General features: G+C 48.0%; 1 protein-coding gene across 31 annotated transcripts in view; it reads left to right on the top strand.

The window, feature by feature from the left end:
- Positions 1–17,167: 17,167 nt before the first annotated feature.
- Positions 17,168–27,165, top strand: part of MAGI1 (membrane associated guanylate kinase, WW and PDZ domain containing 1) — a 736,174-nt gene continuing 726,176 nt past the window's right edge. For 13 of the 31 annotated variants that reach the window (XM_060239488.1, XM_060239486.1, XM_060239490.1 and 10 more), the window contains exon 1: positions 17,168–18,117. In XM_060239488.1, the coding sequence (XP_060095471.1) occupies positions 17,814–18,117 (304 nt within the window). In that variant the 5' untranslated portion in view covers positions 17,168–17,813. The remainder of the gene's footprint in view (positions 18,118–27,165) is intronic. The other 18 variants (XM_060239472.1, XM_060239466.1, XM_060239476.1 and 15 more) reach the window with 4 other exon arrangements.

The raw sequence follows: 27,165 nt of genomic DNA, 5'->3' as shown, positions 1-27,165 counted from the left end.
ACTTATTCAAGTTGCAAGATGGATGGGACTTGATTTCTTATTTCCTGCTGCCATAACTGCACTGTCCATGGCCCAGATGACACTGCAACTTTGAATATAGCAGTTTGTTAAACCAATTTGTGGCTGCTGTTTTCTTCTTGATATGGACTCCTCAGTATGCTGTCTAGTGTATGTTATTTAAGTTGGAAGGGATGACTTATAGGGCATGTTTTATGGAACCATTAATTCATACCATGGTTGACTTCCACCACCCAAGAAGTATATTAATAGCTCCATAAAACACACCCTGGAGTATGTTAAAATGATGATGAGATTGATCTTCAGCCTTATATTTTACTGTTTAAAACATGACTGGACTTAATTACAGAAGGCTACACAGCAGGTTCTTCCAATAAGAGAAGGGCGAGTTGTTTCTTGGCTTAAGAAGTGTTCAGGCCATCATGTTTTGCTTATGTTCCATTTAATTATAGATTTGTTTGTCCTTAACTGTCCTGGTACTAAGCTCATATGCACTTCCTTTTAATGTCTGGCCACGCCCTATAGCTGAATTTGTACAATAACACCCTTTGTTGGGTATCAAAATAACTTTGATTCAGTATACCTAGAAAGAGACCTTGGGTTTAGATTATTGTGTATTTCAATATTACAGTGATGAAATATACACATATAGGGCTTTTTTGTAGGAGGAACTCCTTTGTATATTAGGACACACACGCCTGATGTAGCCAATCCTCCTGGAGCTTACAGTAGGCCCTGTACTAAGAGCCCTGCAAGCTCTTGGAGGATTGGCTACATTAGGGGTGTGTGGCCTAATATGCAAAGGAGATCCTTCTGCAAAAAAAGCCCTGGACATATATACTATATTACTGCGGTTGCTGTTTTGTTTTGTGTTATTCTGATGGTGGGCATTACATGGTTTTTGTTTGGGGATTGATGGCAACAGCTTGGAATTGGTTGAAGCCCTTTGGGGCAGAAGATCTTGCTATCTGGGGACCTGAAGTACGGTTGTGAATCTGATGCTTCTGGGAGGCCTCTCCCCTAATTAGGATTGTCAGCCTCCAGGTGGGGGCTGGCGATCTCCCAGAATTACGACTGATCTACAGATGTCAGAGACTGCTTGTTTATAATTTATTTATCTAATACACTTACCCCACTTCTCCTGGAGACTATGGCTGCTTTGGAAGGTAGACTCTATGACATTATACCCTACTGAGTACCCTCCCCTCCCTAAACCCCATCTTCCCAGTCTCCACCCTCAAATCTCCAGATATTTCTGAACGGGTTGGCAACTCTACCTCTACTTAGGGTTACCAAGCTGAAGATGAGGCTTGGAGTTCTTCTGGAATTACAAATGAACGCCAGACTGCAAAGATCAGTTCCCTTGAAGGAAATGGCAGCTTCAGAGAGGGCAAACTCTACAGCATCGCAACCCTCTGAATTCCTTCCCCTCTTCAGACCCCACTGACCTCCCCAAGCACTAGGGTTGCCAACTTCCAGGTAGGGCCTGGAGCTCCCGCTATAACAATGGATCTCCATACAATAGAGATGATTTCCCCTGAAAAAAAACTGGCAGCTTTGGAAGGTGGATTCCAGGGGGGGGGGGTTTGTAGCAGGAACTTATTTGCATATTAGGCCACACACCCCTGATGTAGCCAATCCTCCAAGAGCTTACAGGGCTCTTAATACAGGGCCTACTGTAAGCTCCAGGAGGATTGGCTACATCAGGGGGGTATGGCCTAATATGCAAAGGAGTTCCTGCAACAAAAAAAGCCATAGGATCCACTGGATTCTATGACATTATACCCTGTTGAGTCCCTCCCTTTTCCAAACTCTGCCCTCCCGGGGCTCCATCCCTAAAACCTCCAGGTATTTCTCAAGCCAGAACTGGCAACCCTATCAAGAAGTGCCCCAAATCTTAGGGAACCTCCCAAGCCAAGGTGGGCAACCCTAAGACTCTACCTGTGCCCTACTTATAGGTTTTTTTAAACAAGCAAAAAAATAAACCAAAACCAAATGCCACAAAAATGCCACAAGTCTTCAGTCTTCCAAAGAGAACCAGTTCTGGTAAGTGCTGGCCTTGGAAATGCTCACTGCTTGGGGAAAAATTTTTTTTTTGGGGGGGGGGGCTAGATAGTAATAGGATTCAACAAAATAAAGACTTGACATTTTTCCTATATTCTGAATGTATACTTAATTTTGGCTTCACTGAGGACTGAACTGTCTTGAAGAACTCGTTTGTTCCCCTAGAAGAGGAAAGTGCTGAACTTCTTGTTGCTCTAATGATCACACTTAGCCATTCCCCCATGTGTATTGTGGAGCTTCATTAATTAATGTTTGCAAACTGCTCTGCTGCCCCTTGCAAACAGAAGAGGCTATTATTAGAGCTGTGACGGTGAGCTGTGGAAATGGACTGTGAGGTTATTGCTTTCAGGCTGCCTGCTGCCTTCACAGAAGTGAGCTGCAGCGTCCCTGGATAGACATAGCACACGCACAATGTAAAGGGTGTTTTGCTTGAATGTTTCACTTAACTCTTTGAGGGGGGGGGGGAGTGGAATTCCTGAGAAGTTTATCTTTGACTGCCAACTGATCCTTGTCTGCCATTGTTTTGTTTAGGGGCAGCACTTTTTAGGTTTGCCAGGTTTCCCCTTGCCACCAGCAGGGGATCATATAGGGTTGCCAGATCCAGGTTGGGAAACTCCTGGAAATTTGGAGATGGAGCCTGGGGAGGACAGGAACCTCATTGAGGTACAGTGCTATAGAGTTCACCCTCCAAAGCATCCCTTTCTCCAGGGGACTGATAGCTGCAATCTGGAGATGATCTGTAATCCTGGGGGCGGAGAGGCAGGTGGCAAGGGTGAGTGTGGAGGGGAAGGGGCACAGGGGGTGGTGGGGCACCGCTGGCCACCCCTCATCTGGAGGTTGGCATCCTTAGAAAGGACAGTGCTTTTGCTGTTGCTGCAGCTCATGGAGTTTCCAGCAGCACCTTTGTGGATTCCCTTCCCCCTTTCTAATTAGTGGAATGGACTAAGAACACAAAGAAAGTCTTTCTTATGCTGTAAGGAGGGTAGGAAAAGCACTCTAAAAATAAGAGAGGGATCTTAACAAAATTGAAGGCAGGCATGGTCACAATGAGTTGCCAGCTCTGCGTTGTGAAATACCTGGAGATATGGGGGGTGGAGCCTGGGGAGGTCAGGGTTTGGGGAGGACAGCAGTGTACAGTGCCCTAAAGCCCACCCTCCAAAGCAGTCATTTTCTCCAGGGGAACTGATCTGTGTCGTCTAGAGATCAGTTGTAATAGCAGGAGACCTCTAGACCTCACCTGGAGGCTGGGAACCCTATAAAAGGTTTTTACCCAGACATAATGAACAAACTCTCATTTGTTCCTGATGAATAGAGCATAATGGCTTCTTGTTCTCACAGCCCCTTCCACATGAGTGGAGCAGAGACCAACAACTTCCTGGGTCTAGCCAGTGTTTCTTATGACATCCAAGTTATTATATGAAGTTGCCTTATCCTCTGTCAGACCTTTGGTTCATCTAGTTAATTAGTCTCTATCTTGACTGGCAGTGGATCTCCAGAGACTCCAGGAGAACATGGCCTGGCATAACCTGGTGTACTGGTTAGAGTGTTAGGCTAGGATCTGGGACAAGGTTTGAACAGTGCCGGCACATCCCAGTATGCCAGATAGGCAGCCGTCTAGGGTGCTATCTGTTTCAGGGTTGACCAGCAGGCAACCTCTCCCCATGCGTGTCCTGCATTCTCCTGTTCTCTATTACCATAGCAACTTAGACTGGTAAAACTCTAGAGCATTGGTGATGTCACTTCCTGGTTTTAGCCAGAAGTGGTGTTGCCAATGTCCTTCTTTGACATTTTCTGCCCCTGCTCATTTGACCAATGGCAGGGAATGGGTGGGGGTTTGGCTGCCAAAAGTGAGACTCTTAAAGTCTATGTAATCCTTGTCTAGGATCAGGGCTTATGGATAAGAAACAAAACGCAGTTCCCAAACCACCTTCCCCCTCCAATGATTTTAATGGCACTTCTGCAGATATTTGGAATGTTGAAAGGCAGACTGCTTTCTTTTTTTCTATTTGCAGAGTTTTTAAAGAACTCTGGAGTGTTCCAGGCTTGAAATCAAGCTGGTAAATTTTCAGAATCCCCCCCCCCCCCCCGATTCTTGCAGACAATGAATGAGAATAGATAATTTATAGTTGAAGCAGAGCATCTACTGTGCCATCCGCACATCTGTGGGATATGTGGAAACTCTAAAGATTAACAAAAACTTTGTTGTTAGCCAGGAATAAATTGTTTTGAGGAATAGACATTTATATATGGAGGGAGGCCTACTGTAGGTACAGTGGATCCCAGAAAGAAACTCAAAAGGTGCCTGAATAAGGCTTCACTCAAATGGAAGACCTTTTGGTAATTTGGTAGCAACATTGCATAGAGTGTGTGCCCATCCATTCTCCGTTGGGCTCTTTTAAAACACCCCACAACTTAAGACGTTGCTGCTGTTATTTCCCTATCAATGATATATTCCAAAGGTACTGCTGTCTGACAGAATTGCTTTCCATATTTTGTAGTCCAGCTTGAGGTGAACTATGAGTGAAGATAATAATAACAATCAGGGGTCATTTTGTAGAAAAATAGGTGGTGCAGCTCATCCAGGGATTGTTATGCAGCTGCACATAGTATTCAATGGACAAGGAGGTGGAACTCTCAGAAGAAGGAGGTGGAACTCTCAGAAAGATTCAGGAGCTGTGCTCCTGTGAGTTGCCACTGAATCTGAGGCCTGATAATAATTCCCATTTTTTCTCAGTTGGGGATCCAAAACACCTCATAGCAGTATTCTTCCTTCCTCTGTTTTATCTTCACAACAATGATCTTGTGAGGTGGGTTTGGTTGACAGAGTGTTTGACTGGCCTAGTTCACCTATCAAGCTTCCATAGCAGAGTGGGGGGTTTGGACCCTGGGTCTCCCAGATCCCAGTAGCCAGGCCTTGGATTCAGCGGGAGCTCACAGGAGCACAGCTCCTGAACCTTTCTGACAGTTCCACCTCCTCCTTCCCACCTTGTCCATTGAATAGTAGGTGCAGCTGCATAACAATCCCTGAATGAGCTCCACCACCTTATTTTCTACAAAATGACCCCTGTTAGCTGCTCATTGTTCAAGATAGGCACTCTGCACCTTCTCAGGGACACTCACTCCTCCTCTTCTTTTAGGGCATTACATACAAATCTGAAGCCAGCTGTCTGATCTTGCATTGTGCCTAACGTTCCTCTCCTTGGCTCAGAGATTGTCTTGATATGGAAGGAAAAAAATCAAATCCGTGACAGCCCAGCCTTTCTCCCTGACAACTTGTCAGAGTTATTCCAAAGCGAAACGCCTTCCTTGCCCTCTTTCTCTCGGTTGCAGAGTTCCACATGCAGACCAGACAAACCTCCTCCCCGCCCAGCCAAGGCAAATCACGGGAACCGATCAGGCTGGAGCGTAACCTTGCACACACTGTTCTTCTGTTCCCCAAAGACGGACAGCAGACGGGCATCTTCTTGCCCCCTTTCTTCTCCTCCAGCCTGTTGCTTGGCTGATTTCGTCTTGTTTCTGTGTGCTAGAAACACTTCCCTCCACCCCGCCCCATCTGAGCTGCTGTCACTCCGGCTTATTTATTTGAGCTTCTTAGCATGTGTTCCCTAAGGAAGGGAGCTGGCTAGGCTGGCTGATAATAACTGGGACTGTCTCTCGGTGCCAGGGAGGGGAAGGTGGGGCTTTGAGCCAGCAGGTCAAGGGTGGAGCCAATTGGAAGGGCCTGCTAAAGTCGCCAGGCGGCTGCTAGGGAGAAGTCGGGGCAGCCTCCGATCTTTGCAATTAAGGATTAAAATAAAGCACAAAGCAAAACAAAAACCCAAGTGGGATTGTCAGGAACGCTTAAAGATTTTGGGGGGGGAGGGGGGAGGGAGAGGCATAGAGAGAATGGCCCACAGTCTGGCTTGTTTTGATTGGAAGAACAAACTGTAACTATACGTCCCTGATATGTCCCTTCTCCCCGCTATCATTTGTATATGCAGGCAATCTCCTATTGATGGGGAACTGATGATGAAAGAGCATGATAAGCCCAAAATCACTATGGGAGTCCTTGGATTCAGGGTTGCCAACAAATTCCTGGAGATTTGAGGGGGGAGCCTGGGAAGAGAATAGGGTTGCCTGCTAGGGTTGCCAAGTCCGATTCAAGAAATATCTGGGGACTTTGGGGGTGGAGCCAGGAGACTTTGGAGGTGGAGCCAGGAGCAAGGCTGCGACAAGCACAATTGAACTCCAAAGAGAGTTCTGCCCATCACATTTAAAGGGACAGCACACCTTTTAAAATGCCTTCCTTCCATAGGAAATCATGAAGGATAGGGGCGCCTTCTTTGGGGGCTCACAGAATTGGACCCCCTGGTCCAATCTTTTTGAAACTTGGAGGCTACTTTGGGGAGAGGCACTAGATGCTATACTGAAAATCTGGTGCATCTACCTAAAAAAAACCCTGCTCTCCCAGAGCCCCAGATACCGCAGCTCAATTCTCCATTATTCTCTATTTGAATAAATCTCCATAGGGAATAACGGGTTCCCAGCAGACATTTCCCTCCCCTCCCCCCGCTTCCTGAGGCCCCTGAAGCGGGGGGAGGGCCACCAAACCGGGGGATCCCCTGCCCCCACCTGGGGGTTGGCAACCCTATTGCCTGCTCAGGGTTGCAAAATACCTGAAGGTTTTGGGGGTGGAGCCTAAGGAAAGTAAGATTTAGGGAGCAGAAGGACTTCATGCCATGTAATCCATCTTCCAAAGTGGCCATTTTCTCCAGGTGAATTGATCCCTGCCACCTGGAGATCAATTGTGATAGCAGGAGATCTCCAGCCACCACCTGGCAGTTGGCAACCCTAAAAGGGGGGGTTGGCCAGGAAAGGGAGCTCAGCAAGGTATGGTGCCATAGAGTGCACCCTCCAAAGCAGCCATTTTCTCCAGAGGAACTGATCTCTGTCATCTGGAGACTGGTTGTAATTCTGGGGGATTTCCATTCCCCCACCTGGAGGCTGGCAACTGTAAGATCATGTTGGCACAAGAGTTTTAAACAGGTCTTCTCATTTTCCTAAGGAGAGCAAAACAGGCATGTGGTCCTCACAAACTGTTGGTATATGCTGCCTGAATAATGGCCCAATGCAACATTTTGCATTAGGGCCTGCAAAATAGAGTTGCCAGCCTCCGGGCGGGGGGGGGGGGGGAGCTGGAGATTTTCTGCTTTTACAACTGATCTCCAGATGGCAGAGATCAGCTTGCCTGGAGAAAATGGCTGCTTTCAAGGTGGAGTCTGCACCATTATGCCATGCTGAGGCCCCTTCCCTCCCAAAACTACGCCCTTTCCTGGCTGCACCCCCAAAGTCTCCAGGTATTTTCCAACATAGACCTGGCAACCCTACTACCAGACCCAAATTCAAGTTCCCCCCTCTTTCACAATTTCCCATTCTGTCAACTTCAGGATGATTGCAAAAGTTGCAGTACCAAACATGAAGAGAATCAGGACATCCTGGCCCATATTATCCCTGAGAAACACCCCACCCTGATCCTATTTGCAATGGAGACCATTAACTCATCAGAAAATGAAGGTAGGAGCTTCAAGCTTGGCCACCAGCTTCAGGATGATGATGAGAATTGCAATGCCAAAAATGAAGGGAATTGGAATATTCTGGATCAGATTAGCTCTAGAATGTTGTATTTATATTATGTGAGCCGCCCTGAGCCTGCTTCGGCGGGGAGGGCGGGATATAAATTAAAATTATTATTACTAAATTATTAGAACATCTATCTGCTATTTGCAAGGGAAACAAATGTTGACTCATCAGAAGCCAGCAATTTAAAGGCAGCACAGACAAGGAGGGTGGAAAATATCCCTGTGTTACAAAACAGTGGGGGTGGGGGGGCAAGAACTTCCCTATACTGTGTGAGCCAGTGTGCTGTAGTGGTTAGAAAGTCAGTCTAGGATCAAGAAGACCCAGGTTTGAATCCCTAGTTTGCCTCGGAAAACTGCTATGCGACCATGGGCCAGTCACATACCTTCAGGTAGACCCTCAGGGGTTGTTGTGAGAATAAAATGGAAGACAGAAGAACAATATAAACCAATAGGGCAAGATATGAAGTTTCCTTCAGGGAGGGAGGGAGGGAGGAAAGGATTATTGCTTTTGCTGTTGCTTCATCCAGCATTGCTTCAGCTCCAGTAGTAGGCAGAACTGCTCATTCAGTATTCAAACTACCATACCATATCGTGAGCACAACGATCTATGCAGTTGGTGAGCAGAAACGCCTCTCTAATAAATAAGTGTGATGGGATGGATTTTCTGATATGTATAACAAGCTCTAGAAGCAGCTGTGTGTGTGATAGATCCCAATTTGGATTAAGGCCATGGCACTGGGACAGGGGAGTTAATTATTCCTCCCCACACCAGACTGTTACCTCATAGGCAATTGTCCCTCCCAAGCTTCTGTTAGACCTGGTGTGTATGTGTCTGGCACTGTGTAAATGGTTAAATCAATGTAAGCGGATGAACTGTACTGCTTGTGTTTGAAGATCTATTGCATTTAATTTGTCCAATATGGTCATTGGACTGGAAATGAAATAAACTGAACTGAAATGAACTGTATGAAGGGAAAGAGCCAACCCCACCTCACCCCCCCCCCACACAGCCAAATTAGGACCCCTAGTGGCTGCTTTTTCTGCCGGTTGTGGATCTGTGGTGTCATATGTAGTTTGGCCTTCACAGATCTGAATGATTTTCAGTCCCCTGGTATCCTTTCTACGGTCACAGAACAAGGAAAGAAAACAGTTCATTTCAGATATTTCTATTCTAGTATCTCCGGCTAGTGAGGAATACCAGCAAGTATAAACATTGTTATATAAACTGGTGATACAGCCCCATTTAGATTTTGGTGTACACTTCTGGTTACTCCGAGCAATATCACAGAGTCCAAAAAAAGGTATAGAAAGCCAGCTTGCAGCTGGTGCCTTAGCACATTGACTGAGAAGTAAGTACTACTTTGTTCAACAGGACTTACTTCTAAATGAGGGTGTACTGGATTGAAGCCTAAAATGATTAAAAGCTTGGAACACTTTCCTAGGAAAAAAGTATAATGTGTTCATCTAGGGGAAAAAAACATATCTGGGGGCTGGGGAAGAATATGGCAGAAGTCTGTAGAATTATGAATGGCTATATAAGGCAGAGACATTTTCTCACATTTTTGATAGCAGAACTCAGGAAGTGATTTTGATTGGCAATAGGTTCAGGACTGACAGGGAAAAAAAATACTTTTTCACATGTTGATTCATGGCTGGTGTCAGTATAACATAAGATGGGGCAGCTGCTGGGAGCCAGGGCTTTTGGTGGGGCCCACTGTCCTTTGTTCACCTTCCCTGACATTAGTCCATGTGGTTAAATTTGGTGTAGTGGCTAGGAGCGGTGGGTTTGATTCCTCACTCTTCCACATGCAGTCAGTTGGGTGACCTGGGGTCAGTCACAGTTCTCTCAGAGCTGTTCTCTCAAGAGCAGTTCTTGAAGAGCTCTCTGAGCCTCACCTAACTCACAGGGTGTCTGTTGTGGGGAAAGGAAGGGAAGGAGCCACTCTGAGACGCCAAATGAAGGGTGGTTTATAAATCAAACTCCTCTTCTTCTTTTCCTCCTCCTCCTCCTCCATAAGGACAAAAGAAGAGCCCTGCTGGATCCCAAGACCAGTAGTTCATCTAAAGCAGCATCCTGGCTCACACACAGGCCAACCAGTTCCTTTGGAGGTCCAGCAACCAAGTACAGAGGCCAAGGCCTTCCCCTACTGTTGTCCCCTGGCACTGGAATTCAGAGGTTTTACTGCCTCTAAACATGGATGTTCCCTTTAGTCAGCATAGCTAGTAGCCACTTGCTTGCATGCACTCCACCACCCAAGCTCCCAGCTTCCCAGAGCTGATAGGGAAGTGCATGCAGCTGGTGCACAGTGGCTACACCTTCTGGTGGCCACAGAAGCTGCATGTATCAGCCAGTGGTGTGGGGGAAAGGGCATGAATGTTGCACAAGCAGCCATGAGGAGAGGCAGTGGGAAGACTTGTGAAAAAGTGAAGGATTCATAACCAGGTGTAAACACACACAGGCAGATGGGCAGAAAGGGAAGCATGAGGAGGGTCTGGTGGTGGGCAGAAGGGAGCCTCTGGGCCTCCCAAAACCTGGAACCGACAATGTGGTGTGTAATTAACTTTTTAAAAAATATATTGATTAGTCTAGATTATTTTTGAAAAAACAATTAAATACATTTTGAAGAAATGATTAGAAAAATTCAAGGATAAAGTTATCAAATTACATTAGCCAATGACAACTAAATGGGTTCTGCATGTTCTGTGGCAGTATACCTCTGATCCCAGATGCTCTGGAGGGGAAACTACCCCCCTGTGAATTGCCATGTGAATCACTTCCCTTGCCACTAGTCCATGTGCCTTTCATAAGGACACCTTTGGTTGCAAGACCACCAAGGAAGACTCTTGAGAGGAAGAAGATATTGGATTTATATCCCTCCCTATACTCTGAATCTCAGAGTATCAGAGTGGACACAATCTCCTTTTACCTCCCCCACCCACAACAGACCCCCTGTGAGGTACGTGGAGCTGAGAGAGCTCTTACAGCAGCTGCCCTTTCAAGGACAACTCCTATGAGAGCTATGGCTGACCAAGGCCATTCCAACAGCTGCAAGTGGAGGAGTGGGGAATCAAACCCGGTTCTCCCAGATAAGAGTCCACGCACTTAACCACTACACCAAACTGGAAGGCACTGGTAAACCACTTCTGTTTCTCACTTGCCTTGAAAGCCCATTGCTGGGTTTGCCATAAGTCAGCTGAGGCTTGACGGCACTTCATACAGAAACACACGTTGCTTGTAAGTTTGACAGCTTCCAGGAGCATTTGACTAAGGGCTGTTCAAAACAGGAAAGCTGGCTGAACTTTGGAGATTTTGGTTTCATCTGCCAAGGCAATGCTCATTTTCACTTTTACTAAGATGAGGCTCATTAATAGATGAATCCAAGTAGGGGCAATAAGTTTATGGATTTTCTTTTGAACAAATATTTCTTGCTTCTTGGAGTTCAGAAAATGATAATCTGAACTAGCCAGATGGTTCACACTGAAAAAGAAAATCGCTCTCCATTCAACATTTGTAATATAAGCCTCTAGATACAAGTTGCCCCAAAGATTAGCTTTTGATTTATTTTCATTTAAGAGAAGCAATTTGGACTTGAGGTCAAAGTAAATTTCTTCATCTTTGGAACTGAGGATGGGATATAAGCCAGTAGAAGGAGAACATGACACAGATCTCTCCTCCTTCTGCCTGCAGTTTCCTATGTTTCTGAAAGGCAGTTTCAGGGAACCAGGGCCAGTTCCAAGTACGGGAGGACCCTAGGCAAATATTGCCTAGAGATCCCCTTCTGCTTACCACCAGGTCCCCCTCATGGCTACCTTTCCTTCCACCCACAGAATGTACATCATTCCCCACCACCAACTGTGCCACATTCATGCCCCTTCCCCCCAGCACACTGGCTGTATAGCTGTGCCATTGCACTCCCCCCCACCCCACAATGCTGCAAAGCTGGAAGCATAGATGGTGGAGTGCTTGCAAGGAAGGTCATGTGGACAGGTGGGAGGAGAGGTGCATGGGTGGTGGGGTCAGTGACAGTGGCCCCTGCCAGAAGCCCTCGGCCCTGGCAGCTGCCCTATCTCAGCCCCGCAAGGGAACTTCAGGAATGGAGTGGTATGTGGTGCAGCAAGAAGAAAGAATGGTTAGAAAGCACTTCCTCCTTTCAGCGAAGATCTTATGCAGAGGAAAGGGATATGTGGTATTTATTATTTATTTAGTTTATTTATTTATTTATTTATTTATTAATTATTTATTTATTTAGTTCACCACCTGTTATATAGTGAGTTCAGCCAGCAAGAACGTTAATTGAACAAGAGCAGAACTGAACTCAAACAGGCAATACCACTCCTTATATACCTACATTTGGCCCCCTTATGTGGGCAGCAATCCACCCTATTGGTCTCTCCAGGATCCTTCATTTGCATATCCTGAGAGAAATGCCTCCTGTCCTGATTGGCTGGTTCTAAAAGAATAGTCAAACGAAATGTAGGCATCAGGGTCCTGGAGGACAATTATGCTTCAAGGCCAACTAACAGACATAACAAACCAGCAGTCAAAACAACCAACCACCTTTATCACCCAATGGCAGGGCCAGCCCTAGACTATCTGGCACCCTAGGCAAGGCTAACTTATGGTGCCCCCCTGCACTGATAACATCATTAAGTCACATGGGATGCCGAATTTGGAACCCCACAAGGCCGGCACCCTAGGCAGTTGCCTAGTTCGCCTAGTGACAGGGCCAGCCCTGCCCAGTGGAGACCCAATGCGGCTGACAGCATTCTCCTCTCCCCCATTTTATCCTGACAACAACCCTGTAAGGTACGCTAGGCTGAGAGTGTGTGACTGGCCCAAAGGTCACCCAGCAAGCTTCTGTGACACGTGGGGATTTGAACCTGGGTTTCCCGGATCCTAATCTGACACTTTATTGTTGTTCTTATTTCCCTTCATCCAGCAAGTTCCACACACCATGCCTTCAAGAACTGCTTGGCAGAGCTTGGGAAGCTTTGGGGATGGGAAGGAAAAACTAGAGAGATCTCATTCATTATCTCCTTCTAGTCATGGTCCATCTCAGGATCCAACTCAAAGTGCCTTTAGCGTGTATGCCACTTGGATGTGAGACAGATGACTTTAAAAAGAGGCTGTCTTGTAAAAAATCAGGACAAATAGCCACCATATTCTGAAGGTGGGAAGATGAGAGAACACAGTCCTGGTTCTAAGGGCTTAACTTTAATTTTTTTTTTTTTATTATTATTTTCAATCCACCAGGGGAGAAATTTTTTTTAAACTGCTTTTGGATTTCAGGTTTGGTTCAATCCTCTGCTTGTAGTCTTTTAGAAGTGTCGAAACCTTTCATGTGGTTTGACCTCTCTTTTTGTCCCATAATAAAACTATCATCATGGAACAAATAAGAGGAAGCATCACAAGGGAACAATAGCATTGGCTAGATGACTAGTTTGCTACCATTCATTATTATTGCAATAACCCTTTCTTAAATGCCAGGTACTTTTCAGATCCTTAATCTCTTGCATTCCTAGAACAATCTCTTAAAGCTTTACTCTCATTTTACACATGGGGCCTGAAAGCAGAGAGCAATAAGGTTGCTATTAGCCCGATGTTTGAATATGAAGGAGAATTCTTAATCTAACAGGCTGCCTGCTTGGCTGCACCAGCTTTCAGGGAATATTGACACTACTGAATAAACTGCTTAAACTTTGGCTTGTATTGAATTTTTTCTCTTCACAGTTGCCACTACTTGGATTCTGTACAGCACCTGGCATGCTGTAATAAATACCAGATGGCTGTAGCAGAACAATAACAGGTAGAATCTAACAGCATTAGCTCTAGGCCTGGGGTCACTGATGTGGTGTCTGTGGGTAACATGGTGCCCATCAAGACCTTTTCTGATGCCCACCAAGTGTTTATAGAAAGTAGGCAGGGGCAGGTAGGGATTTTACCTAGTAAGGTTTCTGGTTGGCCACTGGAGAGTTAACTGGCTGTGGAGGTTTTCTCTCTCTCTTTGAAAAAGCCTTGCTTAGGCAGCAGTTGCCAGCATGGCACAAGGATTTTCAATGTGTGATTGAAGATAAGCGGTGGCAGCCATGTTATGACTGCCTCCATTTTCTGGCGGCACCCACCACACTGTGTCAAAACTGAAAGGTGCCTGCAGGCTCAAAAAGATTGGGGACCCCTGCTGTAGACGGTCATAATTTTTCTCTGCAGGACTGGTCGACTTGTAGTTTCTGGCTGACATAAGAGGAGAAGATACCACTCAACAAGGTATCTTGTTGAGTGGCATCTGAAGATCTGCTATTACAACTGATCTCCAGACAACAAAGATCAGTTCCCCTGGAGAAAATGGTCACTTTGGAGGTTGGCTTTTTTATGGCATTATGCCTTGCTGAGGTCCCTCCCTCCCTAGAATCCACCCTACCAAGGCTCCAACCCCAAAATATTTCCCAACCCAGAGCTGGCAACTCTAATGCACACACACCTAACACACTAGATTCTCATCCTATCTGTAAGCATGACAAGTTCTCCTGTAAAAGAATCCTCATCTCTCCGCCTCCATGCACCCGGGCCATGAGGCTTGGGCAGCAAGGGAAAGGTAACATTCTGTGGTTGGGGTTAGTACATCTGATAGACTGACCCACCCCCTTCCCTGTAGGCAAATTTTGGCTGCTGTACTGTAAATGTAAGCCAGAGACTCCCCAGGGCTCTGTAGCTATGCAAACACACTGCCATCGAATTACTAAGCGTATAGTAAGACTTGCATTGTAGATTATGAACACATGGTTCCCCCTCCTGGCCCATTGCCCAGGTCATAGAAGTTTTTATTCTCTCCGCGCAATTCATGACTACGTGTCTTTGATTTCAGAAGGTTGGCTTATTGCAGTCAGATCTTTAGATGCTTTGCTTCTCATTTGAGTTTTGGATACCTGTGCGCACATGTATGCAGCTCTTTTTAGCCAAACACAAGCAGTAAAGAAAAAAAAAACACACACATGCACACCATGATCTGTGGCTTCCACACAATTTCCTTTAAAGAGCCCATTTGTTAAGCCTTGTCTCAAGGGTGCATCATTTTGTAATCTTATTAACCACCACTTAGCCTTTCAACAATAAATCAATAAATAATGAACAGGCAAATCTGTGCCAATTACAGCTGAAATGCTATTTAAAAAGAGAAGAAGCTCAGAGTAAAACCAGAGGTTATGACAGTGAACTCAGCTCCGTTTCCTTCCTGTACCATTTTCTGCCTTCACAGCCCAGTCCTACGGGATGTTTACTCAAAAGTAAGGTTCAGTGTCTGGATGGCAGTCCTGGGGCTTCTGGGATGGAAAGAGAAAAGCCACTCCCAAAGATTCCAATTTGCCAACTCTTCATCCAGGAGAATGTTTTTGTAATATTCAAAGTATTAAATATCAGTTTTTCTCTCCCAGTCCTGTAATGAACTCTCAGAAAAACTCAAAAATTCTACAGCAATTGCAGCCTTTCTTTCCTCCAGCATATTTCACTGGCCAAACAGTATATTTGATTTTTATTGAGAATATATTATGCTCTGATAGCCATAAGAAGAGAAAAGGAAGGGGCTATGCCGAATACGGATGCCCTGCTCTGGGATAACTGGCATTGATTTCACGAACTGTTATTTTGCTGAGATTTTATTGAAGGCTGCCTTGTCTTGTGCACAGTTTGAATTACAAATGGATTTAACAAAAAGACTAAGAGTCTTGTTTTGTCAGTGTTTAGCAGGTTAAGTTTCACCTACGGTTGCCAGATGTCTGGAGAAAAAAAGTATCCTGTCCCTTTAACAGAGGCTTAATGGATCTGGGTTAATGGAGCCTGCACCCCAGGAAGATTATCACCCTCCCTGCATCACTGTGGGTGAATCAGTTCTGAAGACAGTCCAGCAGTTCAGCTACCTGGGGTGCATCATCTCCTCAGATGCCAAGATCGACAAGGAGATTGACAACAGGCTGGCAAAGGCAAACCGTGCATTTGGCCGACTGCACAAAAGAGTGTGGAGCAACAAGCATCTGAAAAAAGGCACAAAGATCAATGTTTACAAAGCGGTTGTGATGACAACCCTCATCTATGGCTCCGAATCGTGGGTTTTATACCGTCATCACCTGCGACTCCTTGAGCGCTTTCATCAGCGCTGCCTTCGCACCATCCTCAACATCCACTGGAGTGACTTTGTGACCAACACTGAAGTCCTCAAGCGGGCAGAGGTTACCAGCATCGAGGCACTGCTGTTGAAGACGCAGCTGCGCTGGGCAGGGCATATTTCTAGGATGGAAAACCACCGCCTTCCCAAGATTGCCCTGTATGGCGAACTCTCCACCGGCCATCGAAATAGAGGGGCACCAAAGAAGAGGTACAAGGACTCCTTGAAGAAATCCCTTAGCACCTGTCACATCAACCATCACCAGTGGTCTGACCTAGCCTCAGATCGCAAAGCATGGAGGCACACCATCCACCAGGCTGTCTCTTCCTTTGAGAACACACGCATAGCTGGTCTTGAGGACAAAAGGAGATTGAGGAAGAATCGCACTGCTACAGGACCAACCCTAAATCAGACTTTTCCCTGCAGCCGCTGTGGCCGGACCTGCCTGTCCCACATTGGTCTTGTCAGCCACCAGCGAGCCTGCAGCAAACGTGGACTATTGCACCCTTCTTAAATCTTCGTTCGCGAAGCCAAGCCGAGAGAGAAATGGATCTGGGGGGAGGAGATTTGAATCCCTGCTCTGCTATGGAGGGTCAGGGGGTAACCTGGGCCAGTCACACCATCTCAGTCTAACCTACCTCACAGGGTTGTTGTGAGGATAAAATGGAGAATGCTATAAGTGACTGGGTCCCTTTTCGGGAAAAAAGTGGGATAGCAATGAAGCAAATAAATGTCACTGACGAGGTGATATTGTTGTAGCGTTAACTTTTATGGTCTTCAGTCCACTTCACTGGATGCATGAAGTGAAGTCTCGGTTGGGCACACTCTTATACACAGAGAGAAAAGAAAACTGCACAGTAAGTCTAGCTGCTGACATTTCAGTGCTAAATTGAAGATATGTAAAACACACGACTGCACTCAGTGATGACTAATGAAAGAATGCTGCATCGTCCGATTAAACGTCGGTACAGGTGAAACGTAAACATTAGCTCAAGGGCTGTGTTCTGTCCTGGAAACAAAAGGACAAGTTTTGTTTGGTATCGGACTGGTGCTGGTCTGGAATCAGGGCTGGGCTGGGAAAACAAAGGGCACGCCCCCTATCCAAATAAGAAACATCTGGTCCAGCTCAGTTTCTGGTCTGGCGGCTGCTTGCGGGCAGTCTGCCTTAAGGGCAGCGGCTTCATTCCCCGCCAGCGCTTCTGTGCGCACATGGACCTGGGGACCTCGCACATGCCTAGAAGCGAGGACTCCAGTTTCTCTCCAAGGGGAGGAGGCGAAGGGAAAAGGGGGCGGTGTGTCTGCCGGGCGCCTGCGCCAGCGGTTCCTATCGCAGCCCGCTCTCGCTTCTCTGGGGCTGGGTGGAAGCGAGGGGAGCGCAGTGTAACAAAACAAGCGGCGGCTTTGTATTTGCTTAAAGGAGCCGCGCTCGCGGCGAAACCAAACTCGGTGGGGGGGCTGGAAAAGTGGCTGGGAGAAAGAGCAGAGGGACGAACTCGCCTGCTCCCAGGTGGGACGGAATCTGAGGCTGCGGCGCGGGACGAGCTGCAGGGAACAGTGGAGGATTACTTGAGGGAAGAAGAGGAGCGGGATCTGGCGAAGGGGAGAACGCCAGAGAGGAAGGGGAGCCTTTAAAAGCGCGCCGGGCAGGACAGGACGTCCAGGCGGCTCTCGGCAGCGAGCGCTCAGAGCTGGGGTTTGCGGGTCTCGGGGCAGGAGAGATGCGAGCGGGGCTGGCGGCGGCAGCGGCGACTGCAGGCGGGACCCGGGCAAACTTTGCTCTATGATGGCTTGAGTGGGGCGGCCGGAAAGTTGTCGGGAGCGCCCGCGGAAGGCTCGCTCTATGCCCCCGGCGGGCTGATTCCTTTGCCTGCGCAGCCACCTGTGTCTCTCTTCCGTCTTCCACCGCAGCCTTTTCCCCCCACACTCCGGTTTCTTTTCTTCAAAAACTGCGATCGCCATGTCGAAAGTGATCCAAAAGAAAAACCACTGGACGACCAAGGTGCACCAGTGCGCGGTGAGCCGCGGCACTCACGGCGAGCTGGGGATCCCCATCCTGGGGGGTGCGGAATATGGAGAGTTTCCTTACGTCGGACCGGTGGCCGTCCCCGAGGGGGAAGCGGGCGGCGGCGAAGGGCAACTGAGCGAAGGGGAGCTCTTGCTGGAAGTGCAGGGGGTCCGGGTGTCGGGCTTGCCCCGCTACGACGTGCTGGGAGTTATCCGGAGCTGCAAGGATCCCGTCACTTTCAAAGCCGTCAGACAAGGTAAGCCAGACCGGTCGGCTCGCTTGGTTGAAACAAGCGGCGGGGCGGCGGCGATGCTTTTGAGGAGTTTGGCGTGCAGTTCGAGGTGGGAAGCGGCGAAGAGAGTCGGCTCGGGGTGTGTGTGTGTGTTTTAACCCATTCCTGTTGTGTGCGCTGCGCAGCTTGTGTAGCGCAACGGTGAGGGAAAGATTCACGGGGTGCTCTCAGAGGCCCTTTGTACAGCAGTGTCTGGGCGCCCGGGACTGCTTATGTTGGGGAAGCCTGCGGAGTACTGATCAGTGAAGTTCGTGGGCCCTGAAGGTGGCTTCAGCTTCCTTCTGACACAAGCAAAGCCGGAGAGAACCAACGGACTGCTGATCTCCTAGGCTTTTGCTATAGAAGTTATGAAGCTTTCTCTTCAATGCGCTGTGAGAGGAGGACTCTGCCCCGGGCTGATGGGAATTGAGGCTTCCTCTTCCTGGGACTCCCGGGACTGTTCTAACGCTGCTTCGCTTCTTCACCTGTAAACATGAGGGATGTGATTCACCAGCCGCCTGGAGGCTCAAGTGCTTTTTTGACCTGGGATCCCTGCTCACTCATGTTAGACTGGCTCTGGTTAGGCAGGGTGCTCTGCACATGTGCAGAGACTGGATATCTTGGTTCAGCCTCCTGCCTGGGAGGTATGAGCGATTCAGGAAAGGGTTTGGCCGGGCTCTCCTCTGTCTTCAGAATGGGCTGTTCTTGATCTGCCCTTGAAGGTCATACTTTTTGAATCTGATTTACATGGTCCAGATAAGCGTGAATCTGATGGGTTCTGGATCTACAAATCCAGGTGTTCTGGCGAAGGCTGTTCTGATTTAGTTATACCCCAAAGGATTCTTGTCAAAAGAATAACAGCATTGGAATCTTTAACATTTTTGTCTTATCTGTCGATGGGGCTAGTTGCGGCTTTACTTTTAACACTGCAGTAGGACGCATGTCTGTATGAAACCAGGCTGAAAACAGAATGTAAGGCCTGTAAAAGCAATGCTGTGAAACTGGAGGGAATTGTTCTTTCTTCAAAGGGCAAATGGAAAACCACTGTCTCCAGTGGAGTGGTGGGTTCCTACCTGGTCTTCTGAAATGCAAGAGAACCATAAAGGAAGTGAATCCAGCAATTAAACTGAGCTGACTGGAGAGTTCCATTCCCACTTTGGCCTGTATGGGGAGGGACTGTGGTTCAGTGGTAGAGCATCTGCTTGGCATGCAGAAGGTCTCAGGTTCAATTCCCAGTATCTCCACTTAAGAGGACCAGGTGGTGGGTGATGGGGAGAAACCTGGGCCTGAGAGCCGATGCCCATCTGAGTCAGTGGACCAGAGATCTGTTTCAGTTTAAGGCAGCTTCCTGTGTGTTCAACAGTCCTACTTGTCATTTGTGTCTCTCCTTTCCTAGGAAGCTTGCTGAGTTCTGTGTCTCTCCTTACCTAGGAAGCTTGCTGATTTCTGTCTAGCACTCTTCCTGCAGGAGGCTGGGATTTCCCTCTCCATACAGAGTTCTGGCTTGGCCAGCTTCCTTCTGGTTAGGACAGGAGGGGTGCTTCCTCCTGTGGCAGTCTTGCTCCGGAGAGGTGACCTGGACCGCCTTGTGTTTGGAAAGAGAGCGGGTGGTTCTGTCTGTGAGAAAGAAACTGCCAGCTAACTCGCTGTGCGAGACTGTTTCAAGATGCTTATCATGCCCTTAAGTAGGTTTTATGAGTCTTCTAAAGATCACACACTGCACCAGTGAAAGGAAACTCTTAATTTGTTCGAGGGGCTCTCCAGTTACTTGGCTAGGGAAGGTGCCTTGGCAGAAGAGTGTTCAGAGTCATGCAGGACTTGTGTCCTCTCTCTCCCAAAGACTTTGAGCGGAGCTATGTGTTTTCAGTCAGCTGACCCAAAGTGAGCAAGTTTGTCAGCTTCTCTTCAGGATGCCACTGCAAAGATGCAGTGGGCAGAGAGTCACCTTCAGGGAGCTGTTACGACTATTCCTTTTGCACAGCCACAAATCAGTCTGACTTTTTCTGTCTCCTTTCTGCCGCCCCTCCTCTTTCTCCAGCCATCAAAAGTAATGGAACGTCCCTCGAAAAGTATGACAAGAGTATCTTGTGTTGTTTGATGCCAGGGCAGTAATTGGGTATGCCAGTGTTTCACCTGAGTAATCTGAGATGTTCACTCCACTCCCTCCCCCCTCAGTCTCCCTTGGGGCTTCCAGTTTTATGGCCTGTGCCGTTTTCTCCAAGTCGTTACTCCTCAAGACCATTGGATTTTTAAAACGTCCTTTTTAAAAGCTGCGTCATGGCCCCTGACCACAGAGAGCTCCTGCAGTTTGTCAGAGGGTGAGCTCTTGGATCTGGTGGCTACTTCAAACCGGGAGTCAAGCAAATATTTCATTTGACTGGACCTAGAGGAATTTCTGGAGAGATCAACTCCTGCAGCGATGCAGCTTCATACTGGAACATTTGGTTGCTCTGCTGGAATATGACTAGACTGTCTCTTTTCTTTTCTTTCTTTTTTTTAAAGTGTAAGCATGTGATTGCCAGCTGTCTTCCCTACTTTGTGTCAAAAGGCTGGCATGGATTCTGCAGGGGGATGGATTATTTTCTCCCCTCCTCCCCGCCACCCATGCCAGGAATGTCCCCCTCCCTGATGTTATGCTGAAATCCCCAACATTTCTTCTTTCAATCTACCCTAGCAACAAGATGCTTCTGGGTCACTTTTGCCCTATGCAGAGACTATTGCTCTCTCCCCCCCTCCCCCCAGCCTGGTCACCTCCCAGCACTGTTCATATGCTAACTGCAATGGGCATGCACAAGGAAGTCCAGACAGTTGGTAGGGAAACAGCCAGCTTTTCTCTGACCTCTAGTGATCTGGCAAGCCAGTCTGCTCGTTCCCAGAGAGGGTACAGGGAAAATGCTGGGTGTGTCACATCTCTTGGCTTAACAGTTACCATAGTGCAGTGTTTCTCAGCCTTTGGGTCCTGACCCAGCTGTGGGTTGCAAAACCTTGAAAGCAAATCCCACCCAGGCGGTTGCAGTGTTACTGATTTCTGCATGCTCTTTTTTTTTTTTTAGTGGATTGCCATACCTAGTAAAGTTGGTCTTGTGGGTTCCCAGTGAGAGAGCCAGTATGGTATAATGGTTAAGAATGTCAGACTAGTGTCTGGAACATCCAGGTTTGAATTCCCACTTATCCCATGGGTGACCTTGAGTGAGTCACTTGCTGGGTGAACTTGGGCCAGTCATACAGTCTCAGCCTAACCTACCTCACAAGGTTGTTTTGAGGATAAAATGAAGGAGAGGAGAATGATGTACGCTTCTTTGGGTTCCGGAGAAAGGCAGGGTGTCAGTGAATTAAATAAGTACCACACTGCACTGGATCCTGTAGTGGAACAGCTGAATAGCACTTCTCTGTGAGTGTTGCTTGCCTCTTTGGGTTCCTTTACAGCTGGATGCATTGAAAGCAGTGGAAGACTAATTAAACCTCAGTGTGGGTCTAGGGGTTATACTGAAATCTGGGAGTCCCGGGTTCAAATCCCCACTCTGTCATGGACACACAACGTGGGGCCTGTCACTCTTTCTCAGCTTCACCTACCTCATAGGGTAAAATGAAGGCAAAGACAACTACTTGTTTAAACTGCTTTGTGTCCTGGCTGGAGAGAAAAGTGGGGTGTAAACACTGAAGACAAACAAACAAGCTGTATAGAAAGCAGTCTGTTGGTCAAGTGAAGTGCTGCTGCGGTGTTGCTGTTACTGACAATCTTATGTATGAAAGAAGTTTGGCCTGTGCTAGTGCCTGCTTAGTTTTGTGCACTGACAACAGGTCTTAGCTGTGATATAAGTTCAGAATCATTGAGAGCCATACACAGTATTTAGTATTTTCTTCCTGATCACTGTCTCCCTGCTGCTTGTGGACTGATACAATGTGGCTACTCATGTTTTTATCTAGCACTTCTATGTAAAATGGAAGGTACCAGGACTCTGTTATGTCTCAACACTGGCCCTCTGCACCCTACATCTTTACATACGTAAGTGTTGTCAGGTTGCAACTGACTTGTGTCCTCTCTGCCAAGGCGCTGACTTGTGGGACAGCAGCTGGCTCCAGCCCTGAAATCAAGGGGAGGACTTTCCCCAGACTGGCCTTATGAGTGCGCAGCACATCAGTGGTGTCCTGGACGGGCTTGAGGACATGCACCATTTGGGAGAGGGTCAGCCAGTCACTGGAGTGGATGCTGAGTGCCTCTTCCCCATGCAGGATGGTCCTGGAGGAGATGACATCCTGTGCTGCATTCTTCTGCTCCCATCAAATGTGCAATCACGGCATAGGTGGAATTCCTCATTCCCCTCCCTCTTGCGCAGCAGATGGGCAGACTTGATGCTGCACCGGCAGGTCTCGAGCAAAGGGTTCATTTTGAGGGGGGCGGCGTCTCATGTGGCCTTGACAGTGGTCTCCAGCCCCAGAACATCCTTCACCATCCACAGAAGCATGTGCACCAGGCAAACGATGTCCTTGAGGTACACCCACTTCACCTTTGCCAGTATGTTGGTGCTGGCATCTGTAACCATGTAGCCATGGACGATGCTGGTATCCCCCACCCACTCCTTCAGGTTTCTCTGTATCACATGGCGGTGATGTTTTGCGCCCTGTGGTCTTCATCCATCCCTGCACATGGAGCAGAACCACTTTGTAGCCCAGTGGCGGGACTGTCCCCTCCTGGGGTGTGCCCCAACAGTCCTGCTGACTGACTGCTTCAGAGAGCAGTGCATTGTTCTGCCTTGTGTTCTGGAGTGCTGAGCCTTGACCATCAGCACTGCAGCCAGTGAATTGCTACGTCCTTTAGAAAACAGGGTTGGTCATCCACAGCAATCATCTTGCCAGTGACAAGAAGAAGACTGCAGATTTATACCCCGCCCTTCTCCCTGAATCAGAGACTCAGAGCGCCTTACAATCTCCTATATCTTCTCCCTCCACAACAGACACCCTGTGAGGTGGGTGGGGCTGAGAGGGCTCTCACAGCAGCTGCCCTTTCAAGGACAACCCCTGTGATAGCTATGGCTAACCCAAGGCCATTCCAGCAGGTGCAAGTGGAGGAGTGGGGAATCAAATCCGGAACTCCCAGATAAGAGTCCACACACTTAACCACTACACCAAACTAACTCTCGTCATTTGACAACTGGCTCTTGTCATTTGACAAGGCGAATGACTGCTTCCTGGGCTCTCCACATAGCCCTTTTGATCTCTTGGATCAATCCATGGCAGCCCAAGTGTGGCAAGCCTTTCTTGAAGGGGCCTTCTATTCCCCCTTCACTACTCCCTGCCACGAGGGCATGGACCTCTCTTTCCGTCTGGTTACTACCACTCTTTCTTCTGGTGGCAACAGAGTTGGGTGCAGGTTCCTACAGAGGAGAACAAGTTTGTGCCCCTCTGAGTGTGGGCATGGTGTACCTGGCACTCTGCCACACAGGAGTCACTGGGGAGAGTGCAGAAATATTTCCAGACTGTGCCCTCAGGATTGGAAAAGGTAGGAGGCACAGCTGCCTTCTGGCGCTGGGCTGGGAGGGACCACAGAGGGGTGTACTTGAGGCTGGAGCAGCAATAGGGAATTGTGGTGTGGAAGGATGCTCCTCCCCCCCCTCTGAATCACTGCTGTCACAGTCCTCCTGTCCAAAGAGTGTTAACAACTGCTGGTGTCTCTGGGCAGTGCTAACAACTCTTTTGCCTCTGCAGAGAGCCCCAGGAATAGGTCAGGGAAAGGAGGCTCTGAGACCCCTGGTTGATGCCTTGCTAGGGCTGGGCTCCAGCAGGCTGGCAGGATCAGTTTGGTGCCCGGAGACAGGGGCCTGTGGTATGCAGGGAGGGGAGGGCTTTCCCTCTCCTACAATGAACATCCTTTGCTCCCACTTTGACCCTCACAGAGGTGTTCATCCTCAGGAGGTTATAAATGTGGGAAGCCTTTTGGGACCCTAGATCTGTAATCTGTCCCCAACTTATTGCCGAGGAGGCAGTCTTAATATCCAATATGGAAGAACTTCTATTATTTAGGAAAATACTTGAAATAGTCCCAGTGCAGAGTGGTAAAGCTGCAGTACTGCAGTCGGAGCCCTCTGCTAACAACCTGAGTTCAGTCCCAGTGGAAGCTGGTTCAGGTAGCTGGCTCCAGGTTGACTCAGCCTTCCATCCTTCCGAGGTCGGTAAAATGAGTACCCAGCTTGCTGGGGGGAAAGTATAGATGACTGGGGAAGGCAATGGCAAATCACCTCGTAAAAAGTCTGCTGTGAAAACGTTGTGAAAGCAACATCACCCCAGAGTCGAAAACGACTGGTGCTTGCACAGGGGACCACCTTTACCTTTTTATTATTCCAGTATATAATGGATGTCGCCACTTCAATCCATAAACACTTTGTTGGACAAGAAACTATAAACAGTCCTTTTTTGACTATGTAAGATAGTTTGCATCAGTAATCTCTTAAAATGGAAAACTCTGATTTCTACTCTTCTCGTGGAGCTGGGGTGCCCACCAAGCTGTTGTGTGGTTACTTCAAAGAGCCCCCATTGGAAGTCTTGTTATTTCTGCCATCCTACCCTTCCAAATCTGTCTTTGGAGAATTCTGCGTGGCTCACCCAGCCCAGCAGCTTTTTCCTTTCTTCTGTATGGTAGAAGAATTTGCTGCAGTGTGTTTTAGCCCAGGAGGGGGCAGGTGCTGTGAGAGTTGTGGGCAGGCTTCCCTTGCTTGTCTGGTAGGATAGGGGTGCCTGCCGAGCTATCATGGGGAGCCCCTGTAGGAAGTCTTGCCATGTCTGCCTTTCTGTAATTCCCAATCTGCCTGGCCCAACTGGCTTGATAGGTGTTTCCTTTCCTCTGCGCAGTATAAGCATTAACTGCTGTGTTTCAGGCTGGGGGTGGGGGTGGGGGGGCGAGGCTGTGAGAATTGTGGTCATGCTTCCCTTGCTTGTCTGTGGAGCTGGAGTCTCTTTAGGATGTAGTTGTAGTTACTTTAGGATGCCTCTGTTGGATGTCTTGGCAAAGCTGCCTTTCTGTTGTTCCGGATCTGCTTTTGGAGACTGGGCAGGGGCTATATTGGGTATGGGGGCAGGGTATAGGGGGTGATGTTTGCCTTGATTCCAGTGTCTGACTGAGAAGGTCTGCTCAGGTGAAGTTTCCCTGTGACTTTGGTGTCACTGTCTTGTTCCTGAGCCATTCTATAGACTCCTGTAAATGCAGCTGTCTTTTCCAGAGGGATCACTGGGGAAACCTTTTTGGGTGGTCTGTTAGTGGGATCTCAGAAATGTAATCCAACCCCAACTTGGAGAGATTGTAGAGGAGCGGGTGGCAAGGTGAGGTTCTCTATGCTTTTGGTATGTGAAGCTTGCTGGGGGTCCATTCTATGCACTTTTGAACCTGTGCCTGACATGTCCTCTGAAAGCACTTTCTTGGCTTAGTTCTGCTGGGCTTTCAGTGCCACAGTGGCACTGGTTCTGCTGGGTGGTGCATTGCACTGGTTCTGTTGGGTTTGCAAAAATGCTCCCCCTTTCATTTTCTACTGCAGAGATCCTTGGGCACTTTGATAATGTTGGAAACAATGAGGAGGGGGCACCTCCTTTTGGGTGCTGTAACTTGGTCCTTGTAAATCCAGTCCCCTCCAAATGTGAAAGGCAAGAAGAGGAGAGTAAGGTGGAGTTCCCCTATGAGTTTGGTGTCTCTAGAATAGCATTCCCCAACCTTTTTGGCACCAGGGACCTGTTTTGTGAAAAACAATTTTTCCACAGACCATGGGGTGGGGGGTGGGGTGAAGGTTTCGAGATGACACTTTATTTTGGTATGGTGGTTAAGTGTGCAGACTCTTATCTGGGAGAACTGGGTTTGATTACCCACTCCTCCACATGCAACTGCTGGAATGGCCTTGGGTCAGCCATAGCTCTCACAGAGTTGTCCTTGAAAGAGCAACTGCTGTAAGAGCTCTCTCAGCCCCACCCACTCACAGGGTGTCTGTTATGGGGAAGGAAGATAAAGGAGATCGTGAGCCACTCTGAGATTCGGAGTGGATGGCAGGATATAAATTCAATGTCTTCTTCTTATTATTACTACATTGTAATGAAATAATTATAACACTCGCGGCCTGGTTGCTAACAGGCCACAGACTGGTACCGGTCCACGGCCCAGGGACTGGGGACCCCTGCTCTAGAACATCATGGGGCAATTCTTCTGTACCAAAATTTTTGTGGCAGCCTGTGGTTTGCGAAGCAGGCATGCCATGATCCACAAACTGAACCATGTTTCCCCTGTTTGTGCCCATCTCTACTTGCGGTGACTCCAGTGAAGGGCTGTCAAGGCAAGCGAGAAGGAGAGGTGGTTGCCATTGCATTCCTCTGCAGAGTATTTCTCAATGGTCTCCCATCCACTGACTCTGATTAGCTTCCTTAGATCTGATGAGATCTAGGTATACCGTAACTCCCTCTCTTCCCCTACGTCTTTAGGGATTGGAATATAGAGATTTGGTAGTGAAGAAAAGGCTTGTATTTGGAAGCGCTTTTCCTTTTCTTCAGTGTGAAATGGGGCTAGGAGTGGGGAATTAACAACTCATCAGGGGCTGATTCCATATCAGATGTTGGTTCAGGGCTTAAGCATCATTCTGTGCTTAAGTCCTTTTCCATGTCCCTTGCATAGGGTTGGATTGGGATTAATGCAGGAGTGTGTGTGTGTGTGTGGGGGGGGGGGTGTTGTTAATGTAGCTGTCTTTCTGAATGCTAACCCAGACAGTACTTAATCAGCTACCAGGAAGCCGTTCTCCATATTCCACCTTCAGACTTGCCCTAGGCTCTTGCAGTTCTGCTGTTTGCTTTTGCTTGCTTTCGCTATGAACATGAGTAAATGCTGCCAGGCAAACTGCCTTTATGTTGTCCCAAGTGTACGCAGGGGAGGCTTTAGTAATTCTAATACTGACTCACTGTAGCAAATCTTTGCCTTATATTGCATAGAAGGGTGGCTTCCCCCTCACTGTTCTGCTGACCCTTCTCTAATAAGATGCTCATCATCTGAGGTTGCAGTCCTTAGGG

Source organism: Heteronotia binoei, chromosome 5 (assembly GCF_032191835.1).
Source record: "Heteronotia binoei isolate CCM8104 ecotype False Entrance Well chromosome 5, APGP_CSIRO_Hbin_v1, whole genome shotgun sequence".
Taxonomy (NCBI): domain Eukaryota; kingdom Metazoa; phylum Chordata; class Lepidosauria; order Squamata; family Gekkonidae; genus Heteronotia; species Heteronotia binoei.
The sequence above is the reverse complement of the archived record's forward strand: the minus strand, read 5'-3'. Positions and strand labels throughout refer to the sequence as shown.